Source organism: Callorhinchus milii, unplaced genomic scaffold (assembly GCF_018977255.1).
Source record: "Callorhinchus milii isolate IMCB2004 unplaced genomic scaffold, IMCB_Cmil_1.0 Scaffold8, whole genome shotgun sequence".
NCBI classification, from domain to species: Eukaryota; Metazoa; Chordata; class Chondrichthyes; order Chimaeriformes; family Callorhinchidae; genus Callorhinchus; species Callorhinchus milii.
Window position 1 is genome coordinate 18,875,397 of NW_024704749.1, and position 17,579 is coordinate 18,892,975.

The window sequence follows — 17,579 nt, forward strand, 5'->3', positions numbered from 1 at the left end:
GGGAAAATTTGGAATTGATCACCAGGAATCAAAATTCTGAGCTGTCAGGGTTAGGCAGTCAGATGTTTTAACAAACCTTTACTCCAGCATTATCACGTCTTCAAGACGTCTATAAGCGCTTCGCAGAATATACTGTAAAGTGAATTGATTGTGTATTTTGTGGGAGAAACAAGGCAGCCAATTGTGATGAATGATTCAGGATTGCGATGAAGCAGTAAAGACGAACAGTAGAGAACACGCAGTAAATGAAAACTGCTGGTCGGACTCGTAAAAAATAAAATATAAAATAAAATTGCATTTGGAGGGCATTGCAAAGCGCTTCGCAAGATATACTGTAAAGTGCAATGACTGTGTGTTTTGTAAGTGAATAGTTTAGAATGACGAAGTGTTTTTTTTTACAAAAGTATTTATTATACAAAGGTGGTGGGGATAATAAAAGGCTGATCACCCATATTCACAAACGCGATAGTTGCGTGTTTAACTAGCCGAGTGAACCTGAGTCACTGACCCGCTGGGGTTCAGCGTGGTGCGAGCCCCCAGGACGCTCCTGGGTGGTTTACATTTCAATACTCGAACGGTCACCTAGAGCCCTGCAGATTGATGCAAGTTTGTGTTCCTGGCGGTGCTCAGGCTCAGCTCTGCTTCAACAATCAAACCAGCAGCAAAGGCAACACTCGCGAGCCTGACTGCAGGAGAGGTGAGCTGTGATCTGCCCCATTGCTTAAGTTCTGCTTGTATGAACCGGTTGGTGGGAAAACCGTAAATAAATCCAGTGAAAAGGATGGGACCTTTGATCCTCAAAAGGTCTTACTGTACGCTTCGGAGATGTGCGGTTAAGAGCACGCAAACCCCAGTGCGGAATTTGTTTAGTTTCCATGGCGGGGTTTCAGCAAGCACCACAGCTGAAGGAAAGGCTGAATTAGGTTTAGGTTTTATGTAAATATAAGTTTCTGTTCAACCAACGTGGCTTTAGGGGAAGGTCAGGAAACCAAACAAGTTTCAAACTCCCGTCTTTTATCACTGAGAGAAAGTTAGAGAGAGAGAGTGCGGTACCTCGGCAACCACTGTATACAAGAATCTGACTGCACACAGGAGTCAGGCAACAGAGCTGAGGGAACCATGGCCAGGTGCCATCGAGTGCGTTGTGTTTTGGCTGCAACACCTGCCCCACTCCCGCCCCGCTATGGCAGCTTGTCACCAGATCCTGCTGATGTCCTGTCTACTCGGACGTCCAGAGCTTGAAGGTCCTGTCGTAAGAGCAGGTCGCGATCAGCTGGCCGTTTGGGAGATGTCTAGTCCCATCACTTTGCCCTCGTGCCCAGCCAGTGTTTTCAGCGGTGACCACCCGGGGTGCGTCCACACCTTGGCCGTGTTATCGTAGGCACCGGTCAGCAGGTAATGCCCGTCAGTGGCTGCAGAGAAAGATTTCAGCCCTTTAGTTACACAATACGGAACAGGTCTGAGCACCCGAATTGTGTCGGACTGGCATTGAGAAAGCCGAGCAATTAAACTGGAATAGGAAGAGACTGGGAGGTTCAATGGGTTCAGCACATCCTGCCTTCACCTCCAGATCAGAATTGATTAGACCCAGACTGGGTTTGCTGGCTGGGAAGGTCCTATAGTGTGATAAGGTCAGAGTAATTCTAACATAAAACTCTGTGAGAAGCCCGACCCCACAGAGGGAGCAGGAGGCTGACCTGAAATTCGAACAGTCATGGATCGAGTGAACCCAAATATTTATATATTTGTTGAGGTCTTATTACCCCTGGAAAACGATCCACCAATTGACTAATAACCAGGTTCCTCCTTACTGCTGGGTAAACAGGCACGTGCAGTAAGGAAATTTCCCTAAGAGTTCTCCCCACCCGGGAATCAAACCCAGGCTCGCTTGCGAGGGGAGTGCACTAACCATTCACTGCCTAGCCTCACGTGTGAAGAATGGCCACTTGAGGGTGACAAGCGTCCCCATAGACTGAGCAAGAGTGGTTTCCTTCAGGAATATTTGGCCCTCAATAAGTTATTGCTGTAAGTTTACGCTTCGCTACTTCAGAGGACTTACGCTGAAACTTGACTGCGGACACCAGGTTCTGGTGGGAGGGGATGGTGTAAATGCATTTTCTCTGGCGCAGGTCCCACACTTTGCAGGTGTTGTCGCCACTCCCGGTTGCTGCGTGATACCTGAAGCATCAAAAGAGGCTTAAATCGGAGGAGAAATTGCCCAGAGACAAAGAGAGATATCACGCCCAAACTCAACCGCCAATGACAGCTCATTGTATTAGAATTATAATAGTAATAATCCTTGCATTTCATACAGTGCCTTATTACATCATTCAGGCTTCGAGATGTCTTGAAACGCTTCACAGGATACACTGTAAAGTGTAGGGACTGGATATTTTGTCGGAGAAACAATAGTCAAACCTCACTATAAGGAAACCTGCTTATAACAAACCCACGGTTTTAACGAGCCCAATGGAAAGACCTGATTTTTGCAGCTCTTTTGACGGTCAAACCCTGATATAGTGAACACCCAGTTATAAGAATCTTTTCTGCCAGTTCTGAGGTGGTTTGTTATCGCGAGGTTCGATTGTCAGTACACGAATGGGAGAAAGTGACAACATCAATTTCAGTTAATAGATTTTCTTCCCCTCTGGGTTTTATGAATAGTTGTGTGTAGAGCAGCCTCCCTGGTGGAGCTCTCCGTCGGCAGCTCAGCCTGGTGGCCGCTGGTCTTACCCGTTTGGGGAGAAGCTGATGCTGTAGATCTCTTTGAGGTGTCCCTCCAGGAACATGATACATCGACCTGTCCGCAGGTCCCACAACCGGCCAAAGGCATCCAGGCCACTGAGCAGAGAGAAGCAATGGGAGTGTTAGCGAAGATTATGCGCTTCCAGGTAATGGCAGATTTTTACTTCGATCTTTACTCATTTCCTCATCGCTACCCATCGAGTGCGGTTCTCTGCATCAAAGCAACATTTGCATCGATGCTGCACCTTTGCTGACCTCCCTCAATCTCTGCTCCGTGCTTGAGCATCACTGGTAGAGACCCTGGCACCAGGACGGTGGAGTGGAGTGCCTTTTTGTGGGCAAACACAGCAGACAATTTTACACCTAGCAATCTCCCACAAACACCCATGGAAGTGAGTGACCATTTTTATCTGAGGGATTGGCAGCCAGGACACCAGGAGAGAGAAACTCCCTTCTCTTTTTGAATTGTGCGACGGGATCCTTAACGTCCACCTGAGTAGGTTTAATGTCTCATCTGAAGGACGGCACCTCTAACAATTCAGTACACCCCCAGCGCTGCACTGGGGTGTCATTTTAGACTACATTGGTGTCAAGTCTCGATGTGCAGCTAACTTTGAGCCCGGCTGACACTCCTTAATACTCCTTAAGACATAGCTAAAGGAATTCCTTAAAGGAACAAGTATGCCTGTTCAACACAAGCAGCTCTGCCGGAGTCAACAAGCTCATATGGGCCATTTGACGTTAATCTTGTTCCTGATCTGGTGCTGAGCCTTCATTCTTTTCCTACTCTCTGGTGTGAAGGGTTCATTGAGTACAAATACTGAGGAAGATTATTCTTTTAAAAAAAAGAGCAGGGCAATTTATACTGGTTTATACTATTCAAACAATTTAAACTACACAAACTGGTTTAGTGGAACAGTTTGCAGGTTACATCACATCATCACATCACCTACATTAAATGTTGTCTCATTCTTTGAGGAAGGGGGCTACATTAGACAGGTGCACTCCACCCCCCACCCATTGTTAAGAGGTTTGTCCTGAACTACTGGACGCAGCAGAGAAATGGAACGAAGGAGTTAAATCACAAACACGAAGTCCAACGTACATGAGCATTGGGGGAAACGGTGGAGAGAAAGCTTTGTGGAGGTTGAAGTACATTCTCAGAATAAGTAAGTGAATGATCCATGCAGGTAACCTAACATGTTCCTCATCCATTCAACCATTCCTTGTTGCTCTTCTCTGCACCTCCTCTAGGGACTGAGCAGCCAACTTGTGCCATGATGACCAGAACTTTACGCAGTACTCAAAGTTCAGTCTGATGAGAGCACTGTACAGCCTGAATCTGACATCTAGGGATGTACTACTGATGTAGCAATATAATTTGCCACGTTTTAATTCTGGACCTCACAGACAAGTGGAAGGCTCGCTTGCAGGATTAAAACAAGGCCACACAGGGACGGATCGAGAATTCGATTAGATCTTGAAGTCGGTTATGCCATCAACCAAAGACCTCCGAGGTAGATGACTCTCTAAGCTGCAAAACATTCATTGGAACTTAAGCTACACTGTCATTTTAGATTAAAGACAAGATATGCAAAAGATGAGTTCCTAACCGCTGGCCGGGAAAGCTGAGATGTGGTTCAGATCAAACCCCTTGTACTCCACAGACACAGGAGAAATAGCTAACTAACATGTCCACAAAGTTGTAAAGGTACAGATTCCCAGGACACTTGCCTTCCTTTGCTTGGATCTTCCACTTCCATGGAGACAGAACTGGGGCAATAACAGAGCAAATTGTGTGCCCGGGTGAGGGAACTGAATCAACGAATGATTCAGTTGTGATTGCAGAGTGCAGCCAGATGATTATGATGTGACTTACCCCTAGCTCTGTGGACAATATATGATACTCACCCGGTTCCCACTAGCGAGCCATCATTGTGGAAGGCAATATCATAGACACCTTTGCTGTGTCCTTCCTGGTGCAGGATTTCCTCCTGAGCCTCCAGATCCCAGAGCCTCCAGGAGTGGTCATAGCTAAGGAACAAAGACAGCAGCAAAGATTCAGTCACTGGTACAATGCATCACACCCGAATGTCTGTTACCATGCAAAATACACCAAGGACACTTGTCTGTCACCAGTGTCTGCAAACGTAATAATAACAATAACCTTTGCATTTGGCACAGCACTTACAACATTGGGAATTGCAGTCAAATGTAGTGACTGTACATTTGTAGGCAGACATGGCAGCCCTTTTGCATACAGTTAATCTACAGGATTATTGGCCAGGATACTAGGAAAAACTCCTTTTTCCCAATAGCGTTGTCAGATAGTATTGTTTATCCATCTGATCAGGCAGCCAGGGCGTCAACTTAATGCTTCCACCGAAAGACATCACCTCTGACGTACAGCGCTCCCTCCGCACTGGGTTTGAGTGTCAGCCTACACTGTGAGCTCAAAGTCCTGATTGAACCCAAAGAAACAACCGATAACAAACAACAACAAATTGCATTTATATCGCACCTTTCACGTCGGGAGGACGATAAGATAATGAGGGGTTTAATTTTAGGGTATCAAGGGATTTGGAGCAAAGACGGGTAAATGGAATCGAGGTACAGATCAGCCATGAACTAATAGAAAGGAGAACAGGCTCGAGGGGCTGAATGGCCCACTCCTGTTTCTATGTTTGTTTCCAAGCTGCGGGTTGAGTGCAAACCCTTCGTTGTCTCACAACCTCAACCATCTGATCTCGAGGGGAAGGTAAGCAATTGACGTCATATGAGTGCAAAACAGGTCCCATCACTTACGGAAACACAGAGCAGGAAATAATCCTCCGTTGAACTGGAACATAAACACTATCTGATAAAGCAGTTACACAAAGCAGTGTTCATTGTTTCTCCCATACCTCAAACTAACAATAGACCTATCCACTCATCTGCGGTGAAACTGCTAAGAGTAAACACTTCTCCAGGATGACTCCAGGGGAAAAAAAAGCAACACAGACTACAGAGTGATGCACAGTTACTTACCATGTGGTGCCCAGAAACCTTCCGGACGGGTGCCAGGCCACTCTGGCAACTCGCATTGTGTGCCCTTCGATGTTAGCTATTGGCTCATCACTGTGTGAGAAAAGAGGATACATGTCAAGAGACAAACATAACAAAGCCCTGGAGTTATAGGCAGAACTGGTTACACCCCAACTGATCACACACAAGGCTACAGGTCCTGCGGATCACACACCAGGCTACACCCAGGGCATTTCAATCACCTTCATGGGTTTCAACAACAACTTGCATTTATATAGCGCCCCTCACGCAGGGTAGGGTCCCAGAGCACCATGCCAAGCGGGGAAGGGGAAAGTGACTGTAGGCACAGTTGACTAGGAAGGTCTTCAGGCGCAACCTGAAAATGGGGAAGGAAGGGGCAAGGCAGAGGGATAGAGGAAGGCTGTTCAAAGGAAGGGCTGTTGGAAAAAAATAAATTAGCTGCCATTCTCATCATGATTGAATTCAAGCCTGCTGGAGGTGCGAAGGTTACTGAGTGAGGGTCAGGGGGTGATTTCTGCTCCCAGTCATGGACACTCGCTGTCTGGCTTACACTCAGATAATGGACAGATTTATTAAGGTTGAGAGGAAACCATTTTTCTGGACAGCTCAGAGCCAGATATGGTTTCAAGCCGTTGCTCGACGGGGGCTACGATATCTCCAAATGGAGGGGGGACATGATCAGGAAGGACAGTTCAGCCAGGGTGGATCTGAACTCCTCCTGGTGACCAGAACCAAGTCAGGCAAAAGATAGATTAAAAAAAGGGGAAACTGCCCCAAACCCCCTACAAAGTGATTAAAAGGAAAATGTTTAACCCGTGTAAACTTCCGCTACGGACAACAGTCCCCACTCCCTCACACTAATACTGTCTATTTACAAACCTTTCCAGGTTCCAGAGTTTCACAGACCCGTCGGCTGCACACGACGCCATGTTGCAGTCTTTTTCGTCGAGTGAGATCGTAGCTTGTGGGTGAAACACGATAGCGCCCACATTTGTACTGTGACCTGGCAGAGCAGAAAAGGCAATCACAAACCAAGCTAACTCTTGCTCTTATTAAGGCTAACAACTGGCGGTGGAAGTAAGCAGAGTCTCTTTGGGGCTAAGCTGGTTCCTAACGTGACATTGCTGGCAATGGAATATTAAAACTGAGTAGATTGTCTGAGGTATTCTTGGTAGTTATTATTATTCTATGAAGCACTTTGACACGTCTCGAAGATGTGATAAGGCACTATATCAAATGCAAGGATTATTTATATGACTTACTATTATAGTCCAGTTTCTGAACCAGGCGTCATCAGGGGAACAGTTTTCAATAAATAAAACTGAATATAAGAATTTCTAAATTCCAGTTCCGAACATAAGCAGGTGGAATATCTGCCCCATGGTGGCTGTTGTGTTAGCCGTAAGCAGGCCAGCGAGGTAGTGCTACAGATCATGTCACTTGAAGCTGGACCGACGCAAGGGTGTAGGATGCTGGAAGTACATTATAAGCACGTCAAATGAGGACAGAATGAGGCTTTGACGCCGCCTAACACTCAGTCTGAGGTCAGCTTTGAAGACTGGCTACTTGGACAGTGTATAGACAGTCTGTCTCAGTACTCTTTCTCTGGGTTAAAAGATTGTGGGTTGAAGCCTGGTTACACTCTGGTCTAAACTGACCCTCCAGTACAGAGGCTTTAATTGCAAAGCACTTGCGGAATGAAGTGGGGCTGTCTTACCTCTCAGCGTACGGATGACAGTGCAGTCAGGAACACCCCAAAGTTTGCACAAGCCACTCCTGGAGAGAGAGAGAGAGAGAGAGGGGGGGCGGGGTTGGGGGTTCAAAACTGCTTTTGATACAACATGAAGCAACAACAACAAATAGTGAATTTCACATCGGGAGGACATCAAATGGCGCTGGATAATGAGGGCTTTGCACCCGAACTGCAGGTTGGCATCAGAGAGGGGGCAAGGAGGTGGAAGAGGAAAGATGATGGAAGGCATGGTCGGAAAGGAAGGTCTTGAGACGGGCCTTGATGGAGGCAATCCACCCTTCAGGTTATTTCCCTGCCGAGTTTGGCTCAGTTGGTAATGCCTCTCAGTGAAAGAATAAGCTGATGTGACACAGAATACAGTAATAATTCAATCCATTGAATTTTTATGAATTCTTACCAGGAAGCTGTAACCAGAAGCTTGGAGTTGGGGCTGAACTGGCAGTAGGAGATAGGCCGGTCATCACCAATCTGACTGCAGAAGTTATTCAGACCCTACCATGAGAAGAGAATCAATGACACATATCACTCATTCCACTCTTTAACAGCACAATGTTGACAATATACCAGCCCAGCATAAAATAAAGACAGCAGGGAATATATAGAGTAAAGCATCCTCTACTGGCCCAACAAAGAACTGACATTAATCACTGATTGCAGTGTGCAACTCAGCAGAGTCACGTTCTACCCCTTCACATTCCAGCCCTTCACCCAATCTGTTGGTCACGAAACGCATCAGGATTTGTTAACATTCCTCATTCTCACCCGGAGAGTCTTGTGGAGCTCCTGCTGACGAGCCGTTCGAGAGGCTTCGGGAATCTCCTTGTTAGCACGAGCTTCTTCCAATCGCTTCAGCGCTCTGAAAACAATGCACGTTAGCAATAGTCCATTTCACGTCAGACACAGGCTATGTACATTCATGTGAAATGGCAACTGGAGCCATTTCACCTATATGACAGGAGCCAACCCAACACGTATACAACCTTCGTAGAATCACATCACCATAACATACTTTCCCATTCACCTCGTTATGAATGCATTGGCCTGTTTTTTTTCCTGAATTCTCCCTTGCCGAGCTCAGAGGCACTGGTACATGCAAGTGCCATCCGACACCTTTCAGGTCTATATCCCACTAGGGCGTAGGGCTGTACCACTCATTACTAGGAATGTGCATGGCAAGAGGCAGCTCAGTCACAAGCACAAGCTCAGAAATTGATGATTTCTTTATTGGAACCCTCCCCCCCCACCACATCCATCCTCATACTTAGTGACACAGATACTCACTTTGGCAGGGAATAATGGGCGATCCAGAGGCGAGCTGTCTTCAGGGTGCTGGGTCCCTCGTGATACCAGGTCTGTTGATGCTGGGTGCGAAGAATAAATTAAAATGGGAGTCAACTAATAGAATCTTTCAGCCATCCAGTCACAAGCCTTAACGAGAAGCCCACACAGAAAAAAGGGAACTGCATCATTTCAAATACATCAACTCCATATGGACTCTGGAAGGGGAGGTGGGGGGGGACTTTATTTCAGTGTATATAAAATATATTATTCAAAACTTAATGAAGGCTTTGGCAAGCATTGGAATAGCAGCATGTTGAGGTGAGTGGCGTGATTCCACTCTGCTTCCCTATCTCAGTTGCTCTACTATCACAAGGTGCTGGGTGAAGACATTTGCTCAGTTCTGTATCGCTCCTGCCGGCTGCCCAACCCAACAGCAGCAAGTCTTCTGCTCAGCAACAGCTCCCCTGGCCCCGAGCAGACAGCAACAGGGATAAACTGAGGGGAAATTTACCTTCAAAACACATGACAGGGAGGTGCTGCGTGGCTAAGCGCATCTCATCCAATGGGTCATTTTAAATGCCCTCTGAAAAGAGCTGGCAAAGTAATCTGGTGTGAAAAGCAGTGGTTTAAAGAAAAAAACCACCACCACCTTCTCACTGATGAACGTACCCAGACATGTACCCATTCCCACACATAAACCCAAATACACGCAAGTTACCTCTTGCCGGCTTTTCTTTGCTTCCTCCTCTTTCTCAGTTTTCTTCAAGGCATCAGCGCCCACCACAGAGAGGATATTTCGCAATCTGATTGAAAAGGGCAACTAATATCAGCATCGGGGCACAACCATACAATACAAATTTACCTTTACATAGCGCCTTTCACATTTGGAGGACATCTTAAGGCGCTTGAAGGGTCTGGCTCGGCATCCGAATTGGGGAAGGGAGAGATGACCGAAGTTGCGGTCAAAGAGGAAGGTCTTGACACGGACCTTGAAAGTGCTGAGGGAGGCAACAATATACATAACGTGTGTATATACATAATGTGAGCATTGTGTAACTTACAAGGTAATTGATGCATCTTCTTCCAGTCAGGTTGCAGCTTCAACTGAACATGTTAATGTGGACACTGCCTACAAGTAACTCTTATAGTTACCAGACCCCTCCATCCACAGCTGGCCAGGAGGCCTCGCCAACCTTGCACTCACCTTTCTCTGCGCTCCGCTGGTCCTTCTCCAAACAGTGTGATTGGCTCGCCGAGCGCTCGAAGGCATGCCTTCACTTCCGCATCGTCTGTGGATACGTTGATCTGCCGGGCGCGCTTCCTGCGCTCAAACTCGGCCAGCACCTCCGCCTGCCTCTCGCTCATGTGCTCTTCAATGTCAAAGGACTCTCCTGCACAAGAGTCAGCGCATTGTCAGTCAGACCTTCACACTGACAGCTGACACGTGGCCTCAAGTGGAGAGCTTCACTTATGCTTTCACATCCTTCCCTTTTTCTCCTCCCTCCATTATCTCTCATTCCCAGCACACACAAAGCAATATATTATGATTACTGAGAACCTTTAGAGGTAAAGGTTAATATCTCACTCTATACCCTCAAAATCAGATTAATAAAGAGGTTTTCTCTCTCTCGGTCATATTCATCCCAGGCCAAAAGAACAAAGCAGGCAGGAGACCTCCTCACAGGCTACCACCATTCAGTGGTCCTCAAGAGTGGAGGTTCCTCCACTTAACACAGAACACTGAAGTCATGAACGTTAAGTCAGCACATGGCTAATTGCAGTCACACACCCAAGTGCAGGAAAAACTCCAGCACATTGCACCAGTCGTGTCATTAGGTTCTTGGACTGAACAAACAGGTGTCACTTTACGCGACTACTACCTAATATCAAAATGTTTTGCCTTTGCTCTTTCTGCCACTGCACATGCATGAGAAAACATTTGGGGAACAGGCGTAAAATACTTGCTCCTGAAATGGTTTAATATTTCATCAATGACTCCAGGTTACTAAACTTTCCCTGCCTCGTCATTCACTCAGTGAAAAGAATAAATAAAATGGTAGTGTCATTTACCACTGGATAAGTTAATATGTCCAGCATCCATTCCAAGCTTCACAGCTTCTTTTCCCAGATATCCTCCTTCTCCCTTGGCAATCCTTTCTTTCTCCTTCTCCTCAAGGCTTCCATAGTAAATCCGGAATTTCTTAGGCAGTGGTATATCCTCATCGTCAGACATCTTGTAAATCGGGTGATGTAACTGCAAAAATAATAATAATTCTGGCATTTGATGCAGCATCTTATGTGTTGTTGAAACGTCTCAAAGCGCTTCACAGGAGATATTGTAAAGTGGATTGACTGTGTATTTTGTTATTATTATTAAATGAAAAAGACATCCCTCCCCAAATACACAAAATCAGCCATTCGTTCACAATGGCCATTCGTTCACAACCTAGATTGCAGTTAGAATATGATTCTCAATTTGGGAAAAGTTGACATTTCTGTCTGCGCAAACAACTTACATTTATATAGCGCTCCTCACGCAGAGTAGCTCTACACTCATCGTGATTGCTGGGAAATAGCACTTTCCAACTTAAGGTACAGTGACAGCACGAAGACAAATCACAAGCTCGATGCAGAGTGAAGCTCATTATGCACAAAGTCGTTAAACACTCCCTGGCACTGTTCGGTTTGGTTAAGTGGTCCGACACGCTACCCCACATGAAGGGCCCTGTTGTTATTGGATGTCGAATAAAATGCCCTCAATGTTGCTTCACCCAACAGAAACTCCCAAATCAGAAACTGAGTGGATAATCTGGTCCAAAACTTCAGCGCGGTACTGAATTGCTGGAGGCAGCATCCTTATAAAATATTAAACCAAAGAGGCTGCTGCGGAAGCTCATGGCGGCACAAAAAGATCCCATGGAACTTTAACCAAGAACAGGCTGTTTGTTCTCTTGCTTTCCTCACTAACTCTCTTCCTGAATCCGAATTGACAATTGGTCATTTATCTCCAATCCATTTGTGAAAGATGCCGGCACCGATTAACTTGTGCGTAACAACCATAAATACCCTCAAGTAAATCGTTATGTGAAGCATTAGCATTTCAAGCTTTTCCATAATGGTACGCACGCACAGTACATAATGAAGTGGTATTTATTTTACTATGAGATGCAATAGTAAAGCTCCCTCTGCATCTCCCCATCCAGCACTCCCGAAACAGGTACAGCCTCACTAGTCCTCTCTCCCCCCCCCCCCCAGTGTACCATAACCCTTCCCCTTTTGCACTACAGTACTGGAAAAGAGTAGGAAGGTGATCCTTGGCCGACAACCACCTCCTGGATAGAAACTGTGGGACACAGCTGTGTGCAAATTGGCTGCGACAACAACGACGACGACAACCGACCAAAATCACTGCACTTTGCTGTTAAAAAAAAAGAACCCGGAGCGGCGCAGTGTCCCGCAAAGTCTTGGGACGGATATAATTTTATTCGCGTTCGGGTGAAAGGCGGCGTTACACCGAGTGCCAGTCTTATTGAATGACGAATATAAATCCTGTGGGGACCCCCGACCCCGACCCCACCGCCGTCTCCCTCCCTCTCCCTTTACCGCAGCAAAGGCGGAGGGGTGGTGGGTGGGTGGGGGGTGGGTGTGAACCTCTCATTTCCTCCACCAGGTCACGGTCTTGAGCGGGAAGTTTAATTCGTTGGTGCCGCAAGAACCGAGGAACATGAACCCTCCCCGACACACAAAAAAACACAGCACATGTCACGCTGCGGATACCGAGCGGCACCGGAGACAGGAGACTCCCACCCTCATGGGGGCGGGGGGCGGGGCTGCTCCACGCTCTCGGGCCTGAGCGGTAGTTTCAGGCCTCGGGCTGCGCTGACCGACCGACCGACCGCAGCCTGCGAGCTGAGCGCCGGGACGGAGGGGGGCGGTGGGGCGGGACGGCGATGAAGCCGGTTCTCCTCTCGCCTCACCTGAGTCTCGCTCAGCTCTCCGCGGCTCCCCGTTCCTCTCGCCGTTCCCGCCGCCGACGCCGTCGCTACGGTTCGCCAGTGCCTTCCGGGTCGGAGGTTGAGAAGGGATAAAGGGGGGGGGGGGGGGCGCGCCGCGAAGGCCGCCGGGAGTTGGTGTTCCTTTCTCCCCGGGCTGGCTGGCGCGTACGTCACTTTGGACTACGCGTCCCGGCGTGCCTGGCGGCTGCGCGTGCGCACAAAGCAAGCGCGGTGCCGGGAGAACGCTGCGCTCGAATCGCTGGAGACTACAAATCCCGGCAGCCAGTGGGGCAACAAACACGCGCGCGCACGCGAAGACGCTCGCTCTGCCGGGGGCGGGCACTCCCACGGCCCAGCGCCTGTCGGGAGTTGAAGTCCCCCCCCCCCCCCCGCGCGATATTGGAACGACACGTCACAGCGTGCGCCGACCCCCGACGCATGCGCGCGTTGCCGGGCGTCCTGTCGCCGAGCTTGCGGGCCGGAGCCCGAGCCCGAGCCCGGAGCCGCCATGTTGCGGAGGAAACCCACCCGCCTGGAGCTCAAACTGGACGACATCGAGGAGTTCGAGAGCATGAAGAAGGAGCTGGAGGTGAGGAGGGATGGGCGCCAGGAGGCTTCGGGCCTTCCGGCTTCCTTCACCTGCGCGCGTCTTGAGTCCTCGGCCTGAGGCGGGGGGCGGGGGGGGGGGGGGGCGGTGGTGGGGGGTGGAAGGCCCGGCCCGGCCCGGCCCGGCCCGGGGGAGACTCCTGGTTGGCTTACAAACCGCTCAATGGCCTCGCTGGTCCCCCAGTCAGTCCAGTTCACTTCCAGATCTCAGGGACATTGCCCACTTCCCCCCCACTCACCCCCTCCGGAGGGTCAGTCCGGGGCCTGGAACTGAACTGACTCAAGTCATGATGGGTTTTTTTTTCGACAGCACCGGTTTAGGGGTAATTATAATCAACCTTTCCGGGGGGGTAATGATCCCTTCCCCCACCCCCAAAAAAAAAAATATTGGTCACTCAACCCGCGGCTGTTTGTGGGGACGCTGCTGTGCGCGATCGGCCGCCCGCGTTTTGCCCACAAAATGCACAAGTCATTTATTTCACTTCACGCAGTGTATTCTGTGAAGCACTTTGAGACGTCTGAACAGATGCGATAACGCACCATATGGAATGCAAGGCTTCTTCTTTCTGTTATGAATTGCTGTAGAGGAACGTCTCTCAACGTTTCTCGGTTGTTGTTGTTGCAGAATCAGAAGAGGCAGCAGCGGGAGGAGGGGGAGCTGGTCAGCCCCAGTGAGATGGACAGTACGAACGGGGCCAGGGACGAGGCCAAAGTCCGAGAGAAGATCAACGAGCGGATTGGATATCGTCCCAATCCTCACATCAAACCCTTCTCATTGTTTGGGAATCTTCATTGATGACCCGGTGCCCAGCAGCAACCTGCTCACGGCAGCGGTTTCAGGAATGTCCCAACCTGGGTTCGCTCACGCAAAAATGTGGAACAGGCTGAGCTCCAGCGATGATCTGTGAGGCTGGTGAAGAACTGCCCTTCCCTGTGGAGGACATTGGTTACAATGGTAGAAAGACTTATCTCCGGGAATATCCATCACAAAGTGTCTTTAAACCCAGTGCTGAGCTGAACTGATTTTACTTTGTTTAACGAAAAGGACTTGCAGTGTATCAGCACCTTGGGATAAGCCACTCTGCCTGATTCAAGGAAATTAATACACCATCCACTCAGGTAGTGGATTGCAGGGTTACGTCCATTAATAAATGGTCTCCAGTGATTATATGTCTGTTAATTCTGCTTGAATTATCTTGTCATTCAGTGGGGGTGCAAACACTTGCTGTGTTTTTCTCTAGTGGTAGCACTCTCGCCTCCGAGTCAGAAGATTGTGGATTCAAGCCCCCGCATGACACTCCAATGCAGTGCTGGAGTGTCGCATTGTCAGCGTCCTTGGTATAGAATGCTATACCGAGGCCCCATTTGCCTATTCAGGTGGACATTAAAAGATCCTGTGGCACTTTTCAAACAGTGTAGGGAGTTTCTCTTTCCCAGTGTCCTGGCCAACAATCCCCCAAATAAAATTGGTCACTCACGCCATGGCTGTGTATGGGACATTACTGTGCGCAAACTGGCTGCCGTGTTTTGCTCACAAAATACACAGTCAATCCACTTTACAGTATATCCTCTGAAGAGCTTTGAGATGTCGCGACCTGATAAGGCGCTATATCAAATTCAAGGATTACTATTACTGTTTGATGAAATTGGAGCCATACGGCTATATTTTTTAAAAGTAGAGCACTGTGAGAAAACCAGTCTTTGACTAACTTCTCACTTCCTCTATATTCATTTCTGATAAACATAAGTCTTATATTTCCCATCTTTTGAAAGAGGGGACTGTTCCGCAGCAATAACCATTCCTTGTGAAGTTGTCCTTAATAAATAAAATGTTGGGTTCATTGAAATGAGAAGCATGGGATTAGTAAAGAATTCTCACTTGGCAGAGAGCTAGGACAAAGATTGTCTTTAAGCTAGGGTTTAGAGTGACGGAAATTGGTATTAAATTGAAACTTCAATAGTTCTAAAGTCGTCATAACCTTGAGATTAAATTGCAGTCTTTGTACTCCCACCGCTGCTGACTGGAGTCTTCTGCCTGTCTGGAATCTTCTTTAAAAAGCACTGTGACAATTGGAAATCATGGTAAAATTATAGTAGTTGAGATTATAGTTGCGCCCACAAAATATACAGTCAATTCCCTTTACAGCATAATCTGTGAAGCGCTTTGAGACAACCCAAAGATGTGATAAGGCACTATATCAAATGCAAGGATTATTTATAAGATGCCATTGCAGAATAGTAGTGACTTACTGCTGATGTACAGAAGGAGTGAGGAAACCATTTGGGGTTTGGCATTCATCTACACTGGAAAATACAATCACTACTTTACAGTATATCCTGTGAAGCACTTTGAGGCATCCTCCCAATGTGAATCAGTTATAAAATAATACATTTGATGTTTCACGTTGGGAAGATGTTCACAGGATACACTGTAAAGTGTATTTTGTGTGAAACTGGCAGGAAATTTGTGCACAGCAATGTCCCACATGCCACGAATGACAATTTTATTTGGGGGATTGTTGGTCAGGACATCAGGAGAAACTCCCTTCTCCATTGGAATAGTGCCACAGTATCTCTAACGTTCACTTGAACAGGCAGACAGGACCTCAGACTAACGTCTCATTTCATCATATCAAATGCAAGGATTTATTATTGAGAGATTTAACATTTTAAATAAATTCCCTGTACTATGTTATGAATTATGTGAGGGCTGGCATCAGTTCGAGCTCCCAGTCACTTGGATAAAGCACTTTGAGGCCTCCTCCTGATATGAAAGGCGCTATGTAAATATAAAATGTTATTGCTGGATACAAAATTGCTAGATTACAACTAAACGTTTAGGTGTATGAATAGCATGAATAGATCACTTGTTTCCACAGCACTGACATAATGGTGTCCAATTTGGTTTTGCTCTCCCAAGAATTTTTTAAATGAGCTTTTGTAATCTCACACTTCCATCGTGAACCAGTGGAGAGTTATAGTTGGCACAAGTTCATTCATTCAATCAGTCAGACATTGCAACCAGAGCGATTGATGAATGACTGGCCAAGTCAGAATTCAATTACCGCTACAAACAATGATACCTTTTTGTAATTCTTTATACTGCAACATAGCCAAGTACATTAACTTTTCCTTATCACTGTGATTTGGCAGAAGTAACTTTACATAGACTGAAAGATATGAAAAGGAAAAGTAATGTGAGCACACCATTGTGCAGAATTGAGCAACAGGTACTCAGGTCTCTTGTACATAAATTACATCAATACAGGATCAAAACAGGCCATTCCAGCACTCTCACCCGAGTCAGAAAGTGCGGATTCAAGGCCCTTGTTAGGTCTTTGAACTGTAGGCTCGACACTTCAATACAATGCTGGGGATGTGTTGTATTTAGAAGTGCCGTCCTTTGGAACAAGATATTAAACCAGGGTCCCGCCTGCCTGTTCATGTGGACATTAAAGATCCCATGGCATTATTCGAAAAGAGAAGGGAATTTCTTCCAGTGGCCTGGATAACAATCCCCCAAATAAAATTGGTCATTGCATGCGTGCAAATTGGCTGTAGCCATTCTAAACCAGGAATTCCCAAACTTGCTCAAGGCCCATTAGTCATTAGCCATCCTGACTGAGGACCCCTCCATCGTTCACACATTTTAGCATTGTTGTTCCAAAAGGCAACTGGTGATTCAGTGGTTTCGAACATTGCTTCCCAACGTAGGGGGCCACAAGATGGTTTGGGGGAGGGACAATATAGCACTGTTGCCACCTTCTCAATACTCTCTGTGCTGCCTTCTGCCTCTCATTTCACCTCTCTTCTCATCGCTCTCTGCCGCTGCCTCTCACAAAGTTGTACATGACTTGAAGCAGCGCAGAGAGGGACAGGAGGAGAGTTAGAGTGGAAGGTATGAACAATGTAATCAAAGATGTTTTAAAATGTAATGTGTCAGCCTAGACTGAGTTTGGAGTCCAGACGTGGGGTTTGAACCTATAATCTTCAGACTAAGCGACGAGATTGCTACCAACCGATCCAGGCTTACACCTCACATCAGCCTCACCCATACCCTGCTCGATGCTATGAATATACAAACCAGATTGTAGGCCAATTGAAGTGTAGGTATTCAAAGCCAAATGTTGAATAAAAAGGCAAAGTTGAGGCAA

The 17,579-nt window shown here is 47.3% G+C and overlaps 2 protein-coding genes across 2 annotated transcripts; one reads left to right on the forward strand and one right to left on the reverse strand.

Moving 5' to 3' along the window:
* Positions 1-388: 388 nt before the first annotated feature.
* Positions 389-12,884, reverse strand: prpf4 (PRP4 pre-mRNA processing factor 4 homolog (yeast)). Its single transcript, XM_007900188.2, is given in 15 exon segments — positions 389-1,284; positions 1,287-1,412; positions 2,060-2,178; positions 2,734-2,841; positions 4,657-4,779; positions 5,773-5,862; positions 6,670-6,793; positions 7,508-7,566; positions 7,941-8,035; positions 8,306-8,399; positions 8,825-8,904; positions 9,543-9,627; positions 10,029-10,215; positions 10,895-11,078; positions 12,802-12,884. Coding segments are annotated over 14 exon segments (1,518 nt in total). The 5' UTR covers positions 11,058-11,078; positions 12,802-12,884; the 3' UTR covers positions 389-1,219.
* Positions 12,885-13,248: 364 nt separating this feature from the next.
* On the forward strand, positions 13,249-14,590 carry cdc26 (cell division cycle 26 homolog). The gene is made up of 2 exons (XM_042337614.1): positions 13,249-13,408; positions 14,051-14,590. Exons 1-2 carry the CDS (start codon positions 13,328-13,330, stop codon positions 14,219-14,221), a joined length of 252 nt encoding a protein of 83 aa, XP_042193548.1. The 5' UTR covers positions 13,249-13,327; the 3' UTR covers positions 14,222-14,590.
* The last annotated feature ends 2,989 nt before the right edge of the window (positions 14,591-17,579 follow it).

Bases quoted from the DNA above. Each gene is read 5' to 3' on its own strand.
- cdc26 (XM_042337614.1), top strand. From the start codon at position 13,328: ATGTTGCGGAGGAAACCCACCCGCCTGGAGCTCAAACTGGACGACATC. The intron at 13,409-14,050 runs GTGAGGAGGGAT...TTGTTGTTGCAG, and splicing joins GCATGAAGAAGGAGCTGGAG to AATCAGAAGAGGCAGCAGCG.